The sequence below is a fragment of the Poeciliopsis prolifica genome, unplaced genomic scaffold (genome assembly GCF_027474105.1).
Source record: "Poeciliopsis prolifica strain line A6 unplaced genomic scaffold, Auburn_PproV2 SCAFFOLD017, whole genome shotgun sequence".
Lineage (NCBI taxonomy): Eukaryota > Metazoa > Chordata > Actinopteri > Cyprinodontiformes > Poeciliidae > Poeciliopsis > Poeciliopsis prolifica.
The window spans coordinates 227,941-246,105 of NW_026562392.1; the positions used below are offsets into that span (position 1 = coordinate 227,941).

The following is an 18,165-nucleotide window of genomic DNA, read 5'->3' on the forward strand; positions in this document are numbered from 1 at the left end:
AGTGTGCAGACTTGTATATTGCATATTGCAGACTATATAAGTCTGCAATATAGTGATGTGACATTCACAAATGAGACGTTCTTCTGAATCTTTACTATGAACAATACGACTGGAGTCTCACTGAGAACCGTTTTTTGTGTTTGTACTGCTCTGCACAAACTCCAGTAACTTTTTTAAAATCAAAAATAGAATCATTTATTTTATTCTACCATCAAATAAATATATTTATTCAATGATTTATTTGAGGTAAAATACAAGAACGTAAGATCACACAGAACACTCTGATTATTTTTGTCACATGTCATGTTGGAAGACATTATTGCTCTGTGTGCTGCCTGACTTCAGGCAGTAGGCAGGTTGAGAAAGTCATGGTGCATTCTTTCTGCTTGGTTACTTCTTGATTGTTGCTATTTGGTCAGTTTTTATAATTGAGCGTTGTTTACCATTACCGTATTGCCTTAATTGCTAAGCTTACTGGTGCAGACAGTGATGGTTTCTGACATAGCCAATATGGGTAACCATCCAAGGCTTTCTCTTGTCAAGGGAGGGGTGACATTTCCTTCTCAAATTGATCTTTCGGATCAATTTGAGAAGCAATTTTAATCATATTTCACATTTTATTGTATCGTGTAGTACAGAGCGTTGGTCGTTGTCTTGACTCGGTCTTGACCGCTCTTGGTCTTGCTCTCGACTCACCCTCAAACCCTAAAAGTCTTGGTCTTGTCTCAACTAAGCCTTTTGAGACAAGTATCTGGCCTTGGTATTTACTTGGTCTCGGTTTAAGTGGTCTTGACTACAACACTGACTTAAACTATATCAAAATCGTACTGATTTTGTAAACAGTACGATGGCCTGAAGCCCATAAACCTCAGCAAGTCCAATGTGTTTGTTGCTTTCACAATGTAGGCTAATTGGCTAAAAAGTTCCTCAGCAAGCACCAGGAAACACCAGGTACCAAATCCTATTCCAACTAACCATCCATACAGATAATACTGGGAAGAATCTGTTTCGGGCTTTAGCCACCAAGTGCAGGTCTTTCATTAATTGACATTGTAAACTGGAGACAAGCAGAGACATTGAAGGTATAAAAAACAACAAATCACAAAATGAGAGAAGCAAAGTTGAAATAACAGTAAAAGTAAAACAGTGTGATGAAAAAGATTATGAGAACAAAGGCAACAGGGAGGACAGACTTTGGGGTGTTTGTCATGCTGGGGCAGTAGCAGTATAGCTGCAGACAGAGAGGCCAGGTTTATAAGCTACTTTGTGTTGCAGCATGGTTGTTATGACTAGCTCACTACATAGCTAGCAGTGGGAGAAGGGATAGAGGTATGAAACTGCCTAGTCAATGCTTACTAATTTCATAATAGACTATTTCACTGCTCATGACTGGCAAGAATGTTTAAGTCACACATGTGAATAGATATTTGCATCTCTGTGAAAGAGGACAGGTTACATTACAATCATTCACTTACAGTTCATGTTAATATGATGACATGCTAACAATGTGGTGTTTATCCAAAGGTTGGAGGCTACCTCAAAACAAAAGTGACATGCTTGAAGTAAAACCCAGTCTTTCAAACAAATTTTTCACACAATATCATAATAAAAAGAATGTATACTTCTTTTAGAATCCAGGGGATTAACATATTCAGTACAAATCTAGGGCAGCCTCTGTCAAGACCTAGAAGTGTGTTGCAGACCTGTTTTACTAGGTTACTGTTTTTTTTTCTTAGCAAAGAATGCCAAAGAACAGAAAAGATCAAGTCTCATTTATTCCCAATCTTTAGAGAAAGTGTCAGTAATCTTCGTAATGCAAGCAGATAACTGTCTTGTCACAACTTAGAAAAAGACAAGTTTCTTTACATGCTATATGTTAATTCACAATGGAAGCACAGCTCCAACGCAGACGAGTGATGTCTGCATCGTACAGACATCCCTGTACAATGGAGGGTTGACTACTAAATGCACAAATAAGTAAAAACAAAAAAGCCAAGTAAACTAGTGGGACTATCATATGGCCTAATTCTGACAGGCAAACATTACTCAGTTCTGGTGCTCCAGTGTGATGAACAAGTATCCTTATTTAACCACTCAGCTGTGAAATTTCTCCAACAATTCATCACTCCCTATCTCTGTCAGCATGTCCTCTTAGCTCTGGTTCAGTTGGAGAGAAAACCCCTCTGCTTTCGTTTGTTCAAAATATTTCCCTGGTTTTATAGCTAACCATTACTTAAAATGATCAGCTATTGATATTTAACTTTAATGATCAAAATATCCATCAATTAAAATTGGGTATATCTGTTCTCTAAATGCCTCTAGGTGTATCAAAACTGGATTTTATACTTTATAGTATTTCTATTATAGAATAATTATTGATGCAGCTACTTTATTCGGTGGCTTGCAGAAGTATTCATTGTAGGGATGCTCCAATCAGGTTTTTTGCTGCTGATTCCAATACCAATCACAAGGCAGATCTCTGCCGATTGCCTGGAATGGGTGTTAATTTTTCACTTTAGGTATAAATGATCTGCGACAGACTGGCGACCTGTCCAGGGTGTACCTCGCCTCTCGCCCGGAACGCAGCTGGAGATAGGCACCAGCACCTCCCGACCCCGTTAGGGAGAAGGGTGCTCAGAAAATGGATGGATGGATGGATGGATGGATGGATGGATGGATGGATGGATGGATGGATGGATGGATGGATGGATGGATGGATGGATGGATGGATGGATGGATGGATGGATGGATGGATGGATGGATGGATGGATGGATATAAATGATACTATGTTATCTGGCAAAATGGAAAACTGATCTGGCAACAAATTAATCTAAACTACAGACATATATTATTACATATCTAAAGTCTTTTTTTTTTTAAGTTACATGTGACAGCGTAAGCAGATGTTCAGCATGAGAGTTCACTGTCTTGTGGAGGTTGAGCTGCGTTCCATCTGTGAAATATTACCACCCATAGTGACAGTTCAATAGCAAGAGCAGAACCAGCTTCTTAAGCCACAGCTCGAAGATTTGAATTATTTTTCGGGTTATTTGTCGAGCTTTTTGACTGTCATGCTCCTCCGGGTGAAAGTTGGTAGTTGTGCGGTGCTTTATCCGCTGGTCACTCTGAAGATCTTGTTTTCCAGTAGTTGAGCCTCGATGAAGCCAAACACAGTCAAGTGCTTGTTTTTTAAATCCCATATTAGATTTGTTGTGTCAAAACATTTTCATGTGTTTCTCCCCTCTGTCCCCCCCGAGTTAATTTTCCGCAGCAACACACAAATGTCCCTAATCTTTTTGAGCGTTATTGTTCCACACAATAGGATTTGTTGCCTCATGCTTGCTCAGAGTGAAGGAAAGAGAAGATCAGATGCACACCCAGAAGTGTGCAGGTTGACACTTTGCAATCTAAGCAAACAAACAACCAAATCTAAAAATGGGAAATTACACTGATTCAGTTTTACACGACAGGTCTAAAAGATTAAAGAGGACCTATAGGTTAATTAGTATCTGTCACCACAGCAGAAGAAAATCTTCAAGAACCACTGGGTTGAGGATTGGGTTAAGGAACTAATTTCGGTTCTCTGAAAAATGTGTGAGGTATCTAACTACAGGACACGCTCCCCGTGCCTGTCCCTCAGAAGTTCTATTACATTACGCCACTCCTGACTGGCTGATAGAAGTGAGGTCGGCTCCAGGAGGAGGGACTACCTCTCAGTATAAATGCCTGACGTCACGCAAGCACCTCTTTCTCGCTCCAGGCAAGGAAGGTGATCTGGTGAGATACCTCACTGCTGCTAAAGTTCTCTTTAGGTGTTTTGCTACCTCACTATAGGAAATGGAGACTTCCGTATTGCCAGAGAAGCACAATTGAAGACCAAAAGATGCATCCTGAAGTTATCCAAGTGTGAATCACATCCCCACAGCTGTGTGAACCAGAGTTGGTGCTGTGACATCCAGTCTATAGAACGTAGTGAAGGTGTGAGGAGATGTCCAGCTGGCAGCATCATATGTGTCTGCCAAAGGTATACCCTGAAGCAGTGCCCACGATGAGGCCATGGCACAAGTTTTAATGAGCTCGTAGACCTGCAGGGGGTGCAAGGCCATAGCAATACCTCCACTGTGCAGTGGGAAAGGCGTTGCTTTGTTAGAGGCTGCTCTTTATGTGGTGAAGCCCATGCCACAAACAGCTGCTCAGATTTGTAAAACACAGCTGTTTTCTCCACATAGATCCACAGAGCTTACACAGGGCAGAGCGTACGCAGTTGTTCATGCATTCGCTCTGCAGAAAGCCATAAACTTCAAATTAGACTGGGTTAAAAATCTTTTGGTTTATAAACTGGATTCCGCTCAGTAAACCGCATGCAGGAGGGGTCTAGTGAAAAAGCTTGAATGCAACTAACAAAGTTGTCTTAAATGAGAGCACTTCAAGCGCAGTCTGCTCCAAAGGCTCGAAAGCTACATGTGACAAGGCATCAAGTACGATCGGTAATTCCCATGAAGGAGTGAAGCTTTTGGACACTGGCCGGAGCCATCGTGCATGCTTCATGAACTGGCACACCAGAGGATGTTGCCCAACTGTTTTGTCTCCAAAACCTACATGGCAAGCTGAAATAGATGCCAAGTACACTTTGACAGTGAAAAAAGCCAATTCTTTATCTAGCAGCTCTTGTAGAAATGTCTGAATAACTAACAGAGGGCTCTGCATTACATTAAACATAGTTTTTGGACACCAACACTCAAATGCCATTTTCCCTCACATGCGCTATGAGTTGAAACTGCTCTTGCACTCTGAATTGTGTCAGTGATGTTCTGGGGAAGCCTATTACCTGTAAGGTTCACCTTCTCACAGCCTAAGCACTTCAGATGAAGATAAAGTATTTCTCCGCATACTTGTGTTGTGAGATCTCTGCGGCAAGGGAGCCACCGTGATTTCAGTAACGCGTTACTGATGTTGGACCACTTTTTTCAGAAACGAGTAATCTAACACATTGCTGTTTCAAATCCAGTACTCAGACTACAGCTAATTATCAAAAATCACGTTGCGTTACAATTTTCTTTTGTCATTAAATTTTACTTCCTCTACATGGCTTGGGGACTGTCTATGTGACAGTATCAGCAGCAACAGAAACAAACAATGGAGGGAGATATGTATTTTGAGTTTCGCTCACCAAGACCGATTATTATAAGCAGCTTTGGTTTTTTTTTTGTTTGTTTGTTTTTGTTTTTTAAAGTCGCTTGCAGTTTTTGGGCTTAATAAGCAGAAATAAACTCCAGAATTTGTCTGACATTTTAGTTAGATTCTCCCTGTCCATCATTTCTGTCCGGCTGTGTCTTTTTAATGTCAAGTTAATATATCACCTCTGAATGACGTCAAGTGTCGCATTGTGCTCCAGAAAATAGCAAACATCAAAACTAAAAGGAACAGCGCAATAAACGTGAAAACAGCCATGAATGAATGTGTCTGTAAATTTGTGCATCTGATGCCATTATAATTATTAATATTAAAATAAGGTGTCACAAATCTGTGCAGTGGTACATCTGAGTTAAGGAGCAGCAGAAGGAGTTCTGTGCGCTGCCCTGTGACAGCAAACACAGCGCTGTCACGCACAACCTGGAGGCTGAGGCGCCGGGGGTGTGTTTCTATTGTTTCCAGACTATACAAACACACAAAAACACGCACAAATTACTAAAGTTTTTTTGTAATTTTGAAAGCATCTCACCTTCAGTTCAACCATATAAGTGGAGACACATTGTTGACATAATTATTATAAAATAACTTGCAGTTAAGTATTTTCAAAGATCAACGTGATTCTCACAGGTGGCAGAGGTTGTTGTTGTTAGCAGCTGCTGAAAGTAACTAAAAAAGTTACTTTTAATGTAACTTAGTTACTTTCCAAATCAAGTAATCAGTAATCTAAGTTACTTTTTCAAGGAGTAATCAGTAATCTGACTAAAGTAACTTTTTCAATGTAACTGTGCCATCACTGGGAGCCACCACGGTTCACCCTGCAGTGACTGGAAAATCTCTGCTAACCAGTGCTTTCCTGACCAGTAAGGAGCTACCAGGACAAGTGAATGTTTCCTCTCTCACACCCTGGCGAGGGTAGAAATAATCAGTTCTTGCGGTGGAAATGCATACAGGAGAAGTGGAGGCCACTTGTGTGCTAGACCATCCAAATCCAGCGAAGCGCCCTCCTCAGTGTCTGAGAAAAACCTCAGGACACTGAATCTTCTCCTCCGATGCAAAGAGGTCTACCGCCGCCTGATTGTACCATATTTGGGTTACAACCCCACTGTGGAGTCTCCACTCCCTGTAGCAGGGTTTGCCTCTGGACAAACCTTGCCTCCTGTTCATCACCCCTAGCACATGAGTGGCTCTCAGTAACAGGGGGGGTGAGCTGGTCCAGCCCATCAGTCTGTGTGCCAACTGTGTAAATGATGTGAGCGCAGGCCTCCCTGCCTCTTGATGTATGTAACCACCGTTGTATTGTCTGTTCTGACAGAAACACGGTGCCCTCGAATAAAATGTAGAAAATGTCTCAGAGCCAGTGTCACAGGGAGGAGCTCCAGACAGTTTATGTGAGCGGTCCGTGTTTGTGAGCTTCACACACCGTTTACCATCATGCCCTCGTGTGTGACTCCCCAGCCAGTCAACGAGGTATCCATGGAAACAACCTTCCATGTTATGATGGTTCACATGCCAAAGCCGGTGTTCAGAAATGTGGTGCGTTTCCACGTACTCAGAGAGCATGTGCATGTCCCGGAAACGCTCACCTTCCGGTGGGCATCGCATGTTGGGATCAAATTGAGCAATGTTACCCACCGTTGAAACGCTCATATGTGCAAATGGACGAATATTATGATCGACAGTGCTGACGCCATCAGACCAAGCAGCCTGTGACACAGTCTGAATTTCAGGAGTGCGTCTCTGCGAAATCTGCCAATCATTCTGCTGAGAGGCATGCTCTGAACTAGGCCTGTCGCGATGAACGATAAATCAATTAATCGCACGATAAATTAAAACTATCGACCTCATTTTAATTATCGTCAATATCGTTTCTTCCTGCCTTTTTCTCCTATTGTTGATGACACCGAGTGAAAAAAGGCTAATCTCCGGTGCTCTCCACTGACCCTCCCTTCCTTATTTCTTAGTGTAATGCCCAGCGCGCACTAACGATCTTATGTTGCGGATTGTCGGCCCATTATCAAAACCTGAGAGACACATTAGCCAACAGAAATCCTCGGTATAACGGTTCGATTGAACCGTGTTGTGTCCAACAATGGACACAAAATATTAAGTCCAGTTCACTAATTTTGAAACCAGGCATTAATCAATTCCTTACTACAAGTTCCCCCAGAGACTGAGCTGCAATCAACCAGCCGTCCATGTACGTAGGCTTACGTATTCCCTTTTTCCCGACTGCAGCCTCAGTGCATTTCACAAACACTGAACATGGGCTCAGTGAGGGGCCAAAAGTACAAGATATGGTATGTCTTCCCCTGAAAAGCAAATCTGAGAGACTTTCTCTGAGGAGGATATATATGGATATATATGTGGACAGTAATCAAAACCAAACACAGACCAGTCTATACTGGTCTTCTTTTTCTTCTGAACAAATAGCCCATTACTATACCCAAACTGATCAATTGTTGTGTAGCGTTAAAATTCCAAGAGAGGCAGTTACTTGTACAGAAAGCAACTGCTCTAATATTGGACAGAACTAACATTACTGGATTATACTCTGACATTATTGAAGCGCTACTTGGAGCTAGCTTGCTTTGCAATAAAAGTAATATTAAGATTAAAACTATACCAGGCTGGAATATCACAGTGTCTAAATATCACAGTGAAGCCAGCGAAGCTACTACTTCTTGGGTTCAAGCAGGTAAACCTAGGCAGGGCCCTATATCTGAACATAAAAAGTGGGCTAAATCGAAATTCAAATATGCACTACACTTTATTAGACAGAATGAGCAAACAATGAGGGGTGACTCCTTGGCAAAAAAGCTCATAGTTAAGGATACAAAAGCCTTTTGGAAAGAGGTTAAAACCATCAATAACAGTAAATCATCTCTCCCTTGCACTGTCGATGGCGTTTCAGGGACGAATACGATTGTAGATTTTTGGCAACATAACTACAGCAAGCTATTTACCTGTGTACAGAGTGAACCCTACCTAGTTGACAAGGTTAGTACTGTTGGAACAATCAAAACTCATGAGGTCTATTCCTGATTCCTTGATTAATGTTCTTCTACTTAATGTGATTAAAAACAAAGCTGGTAGAATTGGCAGCTCTGATAACTATAGACCCATAGCTAGTACACTGTCTAAAGTCTTTTAACTAATTATTTCATCAAAATTTGCAAAGTTATGTCAATAATCAATTTGGGTTTAAGTCCAAACATGGCACTGATACGTGTATATATGGCCTCAAATAATTACTGAATAATTATACCAACAAAACAATCCACAGTTTTTCTTGTGTGTGTGTGTTTTTTAGACACCACTAAGGCTTTTGATCATGTAAATCATAGAAAATTATTTTTAAAATTGTGCCAAGCTGGTGTGCCCAAATATGTAGTAAGATGTCTGACATATTGGTATACCAAACTATGCAGGTCAAATGTGACATCTGCATGTCAGCAATGGATTCAGACAAGGTAGTATTTTATTGCCTATGTTATTTAATTTTTATATGAATGCACTCTCTAAGCAGCTAAACTTGTGTAGAACTGGCTGCATGGTTGGCGATACTATTATTAATCATTTAATGTACGCTTATGACATAGTGATTTTTAGTCCAAGTTCAGCTGGTCTTCAGAAGTTGCTTAATGTCTGTTCAGCATATGGTGAAGTACATAATGTTAAATTTGATCCATCAAAAAGCATCATCTTGATCTGTCGCACTAAGGAGGACAAATATAGCCAATTTCCTAATTTCAAGCCGCCTGGAACTCTACTGAATGTCTCAAATGAAGTAAAATATCTTGATCATGTGTTGACAGACACTTTGTCTGATGATGCGGACATTTACCGACAGGTTCGAATGTTATATGCTCACGCAAATATCCTTGTCCATAAGTTTGGATTCTGTACTGATGAAGTGAAACTGCATTTGTTTCATATTGTACATCAATGTATACAGCACATTTGTGGTGCAATTTTAAAAAAGGTAGTCTTCAAAGATTGAAGGTAGCTTTTAATGATGCTTTAAGACTTTTGTTAAATAAGTTCAGATGGACCAGTGCCAGTGAACTGTTTATATCGGCTCGTGTCAACACTTTGATGGCTGTTTTAAGAAAGTTTATGGATAAATTTATTTGTCGTGTAAATGAGTCTAATAATAGAATTATTTTATTGTTGACGAATGTTAAATATAGTGCCATAAAATAATCATCTGTAGTCTGGAGACATGATTGCCTCCTGACGGGTAAGTTGCCATTTATTAATGCACTTTTTATTCTTTTATCATTTTTGTTTTCTTTTTTATGTCAATTTGGACTTTGAGTCTGTGTAATAAAAATCTATAGGGATGTGAAAATATGCGTCTTTCAAGTCTATGGAGATGAACCAGTCTTCTCGATGCACAAACCTTATCAGAGATGCATGTGTCAGCATCCTGAACGTATACTGACACAGATATGCATTCAGAGCTCGCAGATCGAATAACGGTTACAGTCTCCCGCCTTTTTTTCCGTACGCGAAAATATCTGGAGTGAAAGTTCTCTCTGCTTTGCTCCTGCGAGACCAGTCGAATTGCATTTTTGTTCTGCAGAGATAATTTTTTTCCCTTTAAAAGGTGGGCCTGTTCTCCCTGGGCACTATGCCTTTGAAATGTCGCTCACCTTTTTTTCTTTGCACCCGCGATAGCTGGAGGTCTGGTAGCTAGCGCAGCCAGTTTGGTGAAGTAGAAGAACTCAGAACAACCAAGCACAGCTATTGAGAAGCTTTCGGCGACCGAGTTGTTAGCTCACTCTGTGAACAGTTAAGCCACCTCAATGGTAACCATACTGGCCATTTTAGAGTTGCTTCTGGGAGTCAGAAGAGGTGTTAGACTGAAGATAGCTTGTGTGACGTCAGGCATTTAAAGTGGGAGGAAGTCCCTCCTCCTGGAGCCGATGTCACTTCTACTGGCCAGTCAGGACTGGCTTAATGTAATAGAGCTTCTGGGGGACAAGCGTTGGGGGCGTGTTCCATAGTGAGATACCGAAACGAATGTTGAAAGAGAACTAACAAAACTGTCCCAGATGTGAATGGGAATAATGAGACTATGGTTAGTCAGTCAACTCATTCCCTCTTTAGAGCACTATGTAGTATGTTTAGCGGTGCGTCTGTTGCTCAATTCTAAAGCTAAGCAACAGACACGACGCTAAAAAATGTTAGTAATTTGTGTGTGTTTTTGTGCATCCCAATGTTGTCTGGAAAACTCTAAGAAGGATTTTAAAGGTCCTATCCCTGCCCCCAGCTTCCAGGTTCTGCATTACGGCCCTATGTTTGGTGTCAGAGCGCAACACACAGAGCTCCTCCTGCCGCTCCACAACGGATTTTACCAAGCTCCTCCCACAACCAACCTAGAAAATCTCACATCGCCGCAAGTCTCACAAACAACGTCTCGCGGCACTTTGTTTTGATGTAAACATGGGGTCTTCCGCTTGGACAGATAGAGTATTTCTGAGTCGATAGACCTTCGGAGCGTGTCGTCACTGCTCTAGGGGGAAGAGGTCTGAGCACCATCTTGTTTGGCCACAAACATAACCGAGAAAAGAACATAACTGGCTGTCCCACAGTTATTTTAAAATTTTGAATATTTTAAGTTACTTAAAATAATTTAGTGATGGTACAAACTTGCTGCGTTATTGGGTGCAATGTTCGATGACACGACCCAAACGGCAAAAAAATGGACTTTCGTTTTACAATTTTCCTGCCTGGAAACAACACCAGGGACCTAAGCTATCGGAGCTAACAAAAAGGAGACGAATAGTGTGGGTATCAGCAGTGAGACGTCCTAATATAACCTTCTCCAACATCTCAAGTTACCTAAAAGTTTGCTCCAGACATTTCCATTCTGGTGACTGTCTAAATTTGTTTGTTGGTGTTGTGTAATCATGTTTTGCTATGATTTTGTCCAATTTACTCATGTTCAGTGATGTTGAGGTCATTTAAGTGGGCTATTGCAAAGTAAACTATTTAAGTTTTCTAGTGTTATAATTTACAGTATTAATACTGATGTGTGTTCTGATATGTCCTCTTCAAGGCAAACCGTCCTATGAAAGGGTTCCAACGCTGGATCTGGGTCACTGCAAGGTAAACGCCACAACATCAGACCAACATGCGCGTCAATTACAGAGGCGATACAGCAAGACGATGATGGATCGACAAGTGAGAGAACAAGTTACAGAAACACCAGAAAAGGTAAATAATGAAAACACAGTAGAGGAGGCTGTAGAAGAGGAGCGAGTTCAAGAGGGAGAGGTGGAAACCCCAGGAGAGGAGCTCAGCAACTCTGAGCTCTGAAAATGAACTCTGAAAATGAACATGAAACAGCACCAAAAAGGCAACAAATAGAATGTCACTTGTGTGAACAGAGAAGAGAAGAAATAAACCGTCTGTTACAGGAGGACAGGGAGTTCAGGTCAGAGCTGAATAAAAAAAAAGGATGACACTAAAAAAGTAAAATATACAGGACTTCCTTGCTTTGTCATTTTGTTATCATTGTTTAACACTGTAAGGCCTTTTCTACCAGAATCAAAAAAACTTTCACAGTTTCAAATGGTTTTACTCACATGAATGCATCTACGACTTTATCTACTGTACCTGTTTAGCATCTTTGCCATCTTTTTAATGTGCCACATAAAACTATTGCTTTGCTTACACCCTTGGTGTCAGAGCGCAACACACAGAGCTCCTCCTGCCGCTCTACAACGGCAGGAGGAGCCGTTGTGGAGCTCCTCCAGCTTACCATGGGCTTAAGCCCATGGTAAGCTGGCCTGAGAGGCATTGCTTACAAGCCACAATGCCTCCTCAATTTTTGGAAATGTGTAGCAATTATTGTTGACTGTTTTGAATTAGGCACAGAAAGACCCTCACATTTAAAAGCACGAGCACAATCTTTCTCCTGGTTCCAAGGCAGACACACTATGAAATACCTTATTGGTATAATAACTCATGGGTCGATTTCTTTCATTTCTAAGGGATGGGACGGACATGCATTGGACAAGCACACTACAGAAAACTGTGGCCTTCTCTCCAATTTATTCCCTGGGGACTTTGTGTTAGCGGACAGAGGCTTTGATATTGAAGACAGTGTAGGAATGATGTGTGCTGAGGTTAAAATGGTGTCATTCACTAACGGGAGATGTCAACTGGATGCTAAAGATGTTGAAGACACACGAGCTGTAGCTCACCTCAGAATTCATGTGGAAAGAGTGATCGGTTGTATGAGGAACAAATACAAAATGTTACACAGAAGTATACCAATTAAGTTGGTATACTTAATTGGTACTAGTATTAGTATACCAATTAAGTACTGGTCTACTTGTGAGGGTGAAGAGGTGACACGTCTTGACAAAATTGTGTATGTGTGCTGCAGCTTAGTGAACATTTGTTCTGGTGTGGTTGTGAAACCTAATGCAAATGAAACCTGCACATATTAATATGAAACTGCAATACTGCACTGATGACTAAAATGCAGATTGAAAAGAGATTTTTGCCACTCATTCTTTAGAAATATTTGTACAGTCAGTACTGATTTGTGTAAAATGTAGATAGTAAAAGAGAAAATTGCATTTGTTCCATTCATGATTTTGTATTGAAATATGTGTATAATTGAATAACATGGAAGTGACTGTTTTCTCTCATTTAATAAATTAATGTGCTAAACATGAGACATTTGATTCAAGCACTTAAAGTTGCATGTAAACAGGTGAAATGGATTACATTTTAAGTAAAAATTTAATTACAATATTTTATATAATATATATACATGCAATGAAAGAGATTACATTTTTAAATAAACATTTTATGTGATTAACTTAAAGACTTATAAAATCTGACAATTTTCAGTAAATTTCATGTAACAAATAAACCAGATTAAAGAACAAATCTTTCAACATTTGATGTGTAATTAAAACATTTCAGAGTGAACAATAAAGGTGACAAGAAAATGTTATAAAATAAATCACTCTTTAAATAAATACTTGTTGGATTTAACATATTTCCAATTAGCGAACATGTAATGAAATAGATCCTGTCCTAAAATTTTATGTCAGTGAACATTACAGTTGACAAATGTGGCGACCATCTGAGGTAACATTTTATAGAAAAATTGCTACATAAATATAAGTGCAAATATTAGTCTCCGCATGACTTGCATGTGGTTAGACTGTCTCTCTTGATTCTGGAGCTGTTCAAATCATGTACCCAGCCATTCGTAAACCAGACATGTGCCTCCATTGACTTATAATTCTTGAATTGATTCAAGCACTGACACCACAGACCAGGTATGAAAAGATATCTGGGAATGTCAGATGAGGCACACTTTTTATTTCAAACGGGTCATTATGTCCAATTTTAGCTATTTTTTCCATGAAGCCCTTTTTGGCTTCTGGGAGAAGCTTTTCGCGACATATATTTTCTTTCTCTCAAACAGTTTTTCAGCATTATGGAAGAAGAGGATACAGTGGTAACGCGATAAAAACACCGGAAAAAGTTTGCTTTGGTATGTGGCCAAACAACATGGCGACGTAAACGTCACATGCAGTGATGTCAGCTCCAAAGCTCTAGAAGTGCATCATTTCTGCCGGATTTTCACCAAATATCAGCTACAACAATGGACAGAGGATATTTGGTGGATGACATCAAGGTGTTTGAGCTGCGCGATGCCTCCAACATTATGCACGGCACAGCAAAATGCTTTCGGTCGATGAGAAAAACATAGCATTAATATAGCTGTGGACAAGATCACTGATGCTTATTGTTCTTGCAAGGCTGGGTAAGTCGGGCATTCATCGTTTTGTAGGTAACTTTTGAAATCAGTGGGTGATTCCTGTTGTTTGTTGGTAAATGTTTGAGTATTCCCAGGCCTGGTACTGTTCTCGGTGCTGGAGTGGCTAACACGAGTAACAGTGTATTCCAAAACCTTTTCTGCTAAAATAAAATCTTTAATGTATGTCAGATACACACTGCACATTGATCTATTTAGCTAACGTAAGGATGTGTAGCAGGTAGGCCTCAAGGTGTAGAATTAGTATACTGCATACTGCTGTTATGCTGTATTTAGCTAAAAGGTGTTCATGATGGATGTGTTTATTATTGACTCTTTTTTTCAGACAGAAAGAAAGCAAGTCAATAATATTGTTGATCCTATGAACTGCTCATGTGGTCGTGCACAAGCTTTGGCATTCTGCTTCTGATTTTGGAAATATGTGAATTTTACTACCTGACATCACCAGTACAGATACCCCACTGGTAATGGAGAACCATTCTTTTTTGATTGTTGATGTGAAACTTTTCTGCCGGTCTGCAATGTAGCCTGGCGCTACATTAGCATGTGTTTACTAATGCATGTACATTAGCTTGTGTTTGTGAGACAGCCACGCATGTGGTAAGGTCCATTCAGATGGCTGCAGCACAGATTTGTGACATTTATACAAATATTAATAATTATATTGCCGTTTAGTTGCACAACTTTACAGACTCATTCATTTGTGGCTGTTTTCACGATTATTGCAGTGTTCAGATTAGTCTCGATGTTTTCAATTGTCTGGATAGTTCAACATAATTCACAGGTAACATATTAACTTCTTCAGTCTCTGCTTATTTCCAAGCCCAAATGAGTAACTTCACATTCAAAAATTAGCCCAAAAAGGCGCAACCCGCGACTCATTAAATTTGCTAGCGACTTAAAAAAAAAGCCCAAAGCCGCTTAGAATAATTGGACTTGGCGACATAAACTCAAAATAGTTTCTGTTTTTCTACCAGCAAAATGCGCATCTTCCTCCATTGTTTACATGTCTGTGACTGATATTGTCGCATAAAGACGACCGTAACTTCACAAGATGCGTAGAGGAAATACAATTAAATAACAAAAGAAGACAGTAATGCACTGTAACGTAAATGATTTCAAGAAGTAACTGTATTCTGACTACTAGATTTGAAATAGCAACATGTTTGGTCACTCGTTACTGAAAAAAGTAGTCACATTAACTGCTTACAACATACTGATATGTCCGAATGTCAGTGGGCCAGTCTACACACACTTAAGCAGACCCTTGGTGATTTGAATGTCTTTGGCTACCAGTTATAATGTTGAGATATTTTGCATTGAAAAAATGCCATAGAAACAAAAATAATGTCAAGGATAATTATCTAACCATTCCTTTGGAAAATTAACTTGCAGGAACAGATTTCCCCACTCCACAGACAGTTTTAAGTGTAGAAGCAATAAAAAACAAGAGGGAGGGAAGGAAGATGGATGGATGGATGGATGGATGGACGGACGGACGGACGGACGGACGGACGGACGGACGGACGGACGGACGGACGGACAGATGATTAAATACACCACTCCAAGGAAACAAGTGGAAGTATTTTTAAAAATCGATGAATGGATTGAGAATGAATGGACATTACGAGTGAAAGACTGAGGTATGAATTGTAAAATGGATGAAAGAATTTTTAAAGGCCTGGGGAAAAACCATGTTCCATTCTTATGCAGAACTGAAATATACAGCTCTGGAAAAAATTAAGAAACCACTTAAAATAATAGGTTTCTTTGATTTTACCTTTTATAGGTATATGTCTGTAAAATGAACGTATCTTCAAAATTCTTAGCAAAAGTATAGTATGTATGTAAGTGCATACAAAATTTCCATTTGTAAACGGCATTGATTTTTTCCACTTTTTTGACTATTACAATAAAAAGACCTATACTCTGCATTATGAATGCAAGAGCCAGTTAATTGCCACTGAACGTTTTATTTTTGGGAAAGACCAAAATCTTTCATAGTCTCATCCTTGGGCCATATGCAGTATGACGAACCACACGCTTCCCGCTATGTCTTTAAGAAAGCCTTGGTGCCAACACTGTTGCCAGGGCAACTGGTGAAAAAACACTTCTGAGGAAATTTCCAGTCTAATAATAACTAATTGCAGAGAATGAAGATTCTCTACAAAGACAATGTCTTGTTCCCTATTGGAACTTGTCCGCTTTAGAGTCTACAGAATTCTGCTGGGATATTCTGCATGCTTCTCTCTGAGCCTATCAGCAGAGGAATGAAGCATGCTGTGAGGCCATTGTTATCTGTCTCACTGTAGTCCTATGCATGTTTCACTAAATATGGATATGTCAGCATATATCACATTCAATAAACATTTCTCTTTTTTTGTGTGTTCGTATCCTTTTCAGATTACTAAACTGCCAGAAAAGATATTCTCTCTTGGACGTTCTCCAAAGGGCCTGGTAACCATGGAGACACCATTGATCGCTTAGTATGTTAAAAGACGTTATTCTGATCATCAATACATGGTGTGACATGTAATGACGCTGTTAAACTGTGTGGGGTGGGTGTTATTTTCATTTCTGACATTAATGTAAATCCTACTCAACCTGTTATGTGTGTGAATTAATATACAGGTTAGTCAAGTGCTGCCCTCGCAGCGTGCGTTTCCTCTTGGATAGCATGGACAGCTCCATAAAAACAAATACCTAGAAAAATCCTTTTCCTTAGCAATCTACAATAACCTTTATCTGCACGGCTTTGGCATGGCGGGAGAGAGAGAAGAGAAAGGAGAGGGAGAGAGGCAGAGAGAGGGGATGTTTATATGAAAGGACAATAACGATCTTTTCCTCTTTGGGAGGAAAAGAGAAATAAAAATCAACCCAGAAACGCGGATAGATTCAAATAACAGCTCAAACAAAAACTCAGTCTGCGAGACCTTCAATGTCAAGGGAAGTCAAGGCAGCGTTGCAGCACTTACCATGTCGGGGTTCAGCCGTGCTAAAATGGCGAAGGTGGACAGTCTGTCACACACGCATTTGGTTCTGAATGAGTCGACGAGCACGGCTCTGCAGCCCCTGGCAGACCAAGATCCCAGCAGAGACGAGCTGCACGAAGAGAAACACACACACACAAACGCAAAGAAAAGCGATGCGGTGAATACAGAGCCAGAAAAAAAAAAAAAAAAAGAAGAAGAAAAGACGGCGCGCGCTTCAATCCCACTGCGTTTACACCGGCTTTTTAATCCGTTTTCCATCTCCGCCGGCTGGGCTGCAGCAGGAGCGGAGCAGAGCAGAGAGCCGAGTGAGCGCCGCGTGAAGCGGCTGCAGATCGACACACTGCAAATGATTATTATTGTCAAAATAATAACTATTATTAATGTCTAAATATTGGATACAAATGACTTTAGATAGAAGAAGTGTTCTTAATTAATCTTCTCAAATTAATATTTAAATTCCTTTCTGTCTTTTAATTTTCTTGATTTCTTTTTAAAATGCACCAATGTGCACTTGCGCACCATCAAACATGCATAAATAAATAAAACGCCATAAGCACCTGGAAGAAAATGCCCAATTTGGCTTCAGTTTGGTCCACATGTAGACTGGAGGGCAGTTGATAAATTATTTGATTAGCAAGGAGCTGGCAGAAGAGCAATAGTGCTCCTGGCTGTTGCCAGAGATTGAAAGTCAGTCATTAGGGTGAATGAAGGTCATCAGAGACAGGATGGATAATTAGTCAGCTTTACCAATAATTGTTTTGTAGAAATTGACCCTCACTCAAACCGATCTAGCTGTTTTCAGACTCATTTTGGGATGCACCAATTTGGAGTGTGGGATCCATTCAAATTCCATAGGTCATAGATAATACACCAAAGTTTAGGCTAATTTATATAAGTTTGATAGTTTTTGTTTGTTGTTTTTTTTTGTAGATTAAGAGAAAAAATAAATAGGAAATGATCTAAACTCGTCTGACATCCAAAATAAACAGAATAGGAGCAGGGAGCAGTATTATTATATGTCATCTCCCTAAGTTAATTACTTCCCAAATAAAACCTAAACAGTACAAATTTTCAAGTTTTCATATTACACAAGTAAAGATATGCAAGAACAACCAATGTTCAAATTTCATGTGACAGAAATATTGAGTAGCTTTATCACTCTGTTT

The 18,165-nt window shown here is 40.0% G+C and overlaps 1 protein-coding gene across 9 annotated transcripts in view; it reads right to left on the reverse strand.

Moving 5' to 3' along the window:
- adgrb1a (adhesion G protein-coupled receptor B1a) overlaps positions 1-18,165 on the reverse strand; it is a 178,769-nt gene that overhangs the window by 46,817 nt on the left and 113,787 nt on the right. For all 9 annotated transcript variants that reach the window (XM_055041770.1, XM_055041773.1, XM_055041766.1 and 6 more), the window contains one exon: positions 16,982-17,108. In XM_055041770.1, coding sequence (XP_054897745.1) covers positions 16,982-17,108 — 127 coding nt within the window. The remainder of the gene's footprint in view (positions 1-16,981; positions 17,109-18,165) is intronic.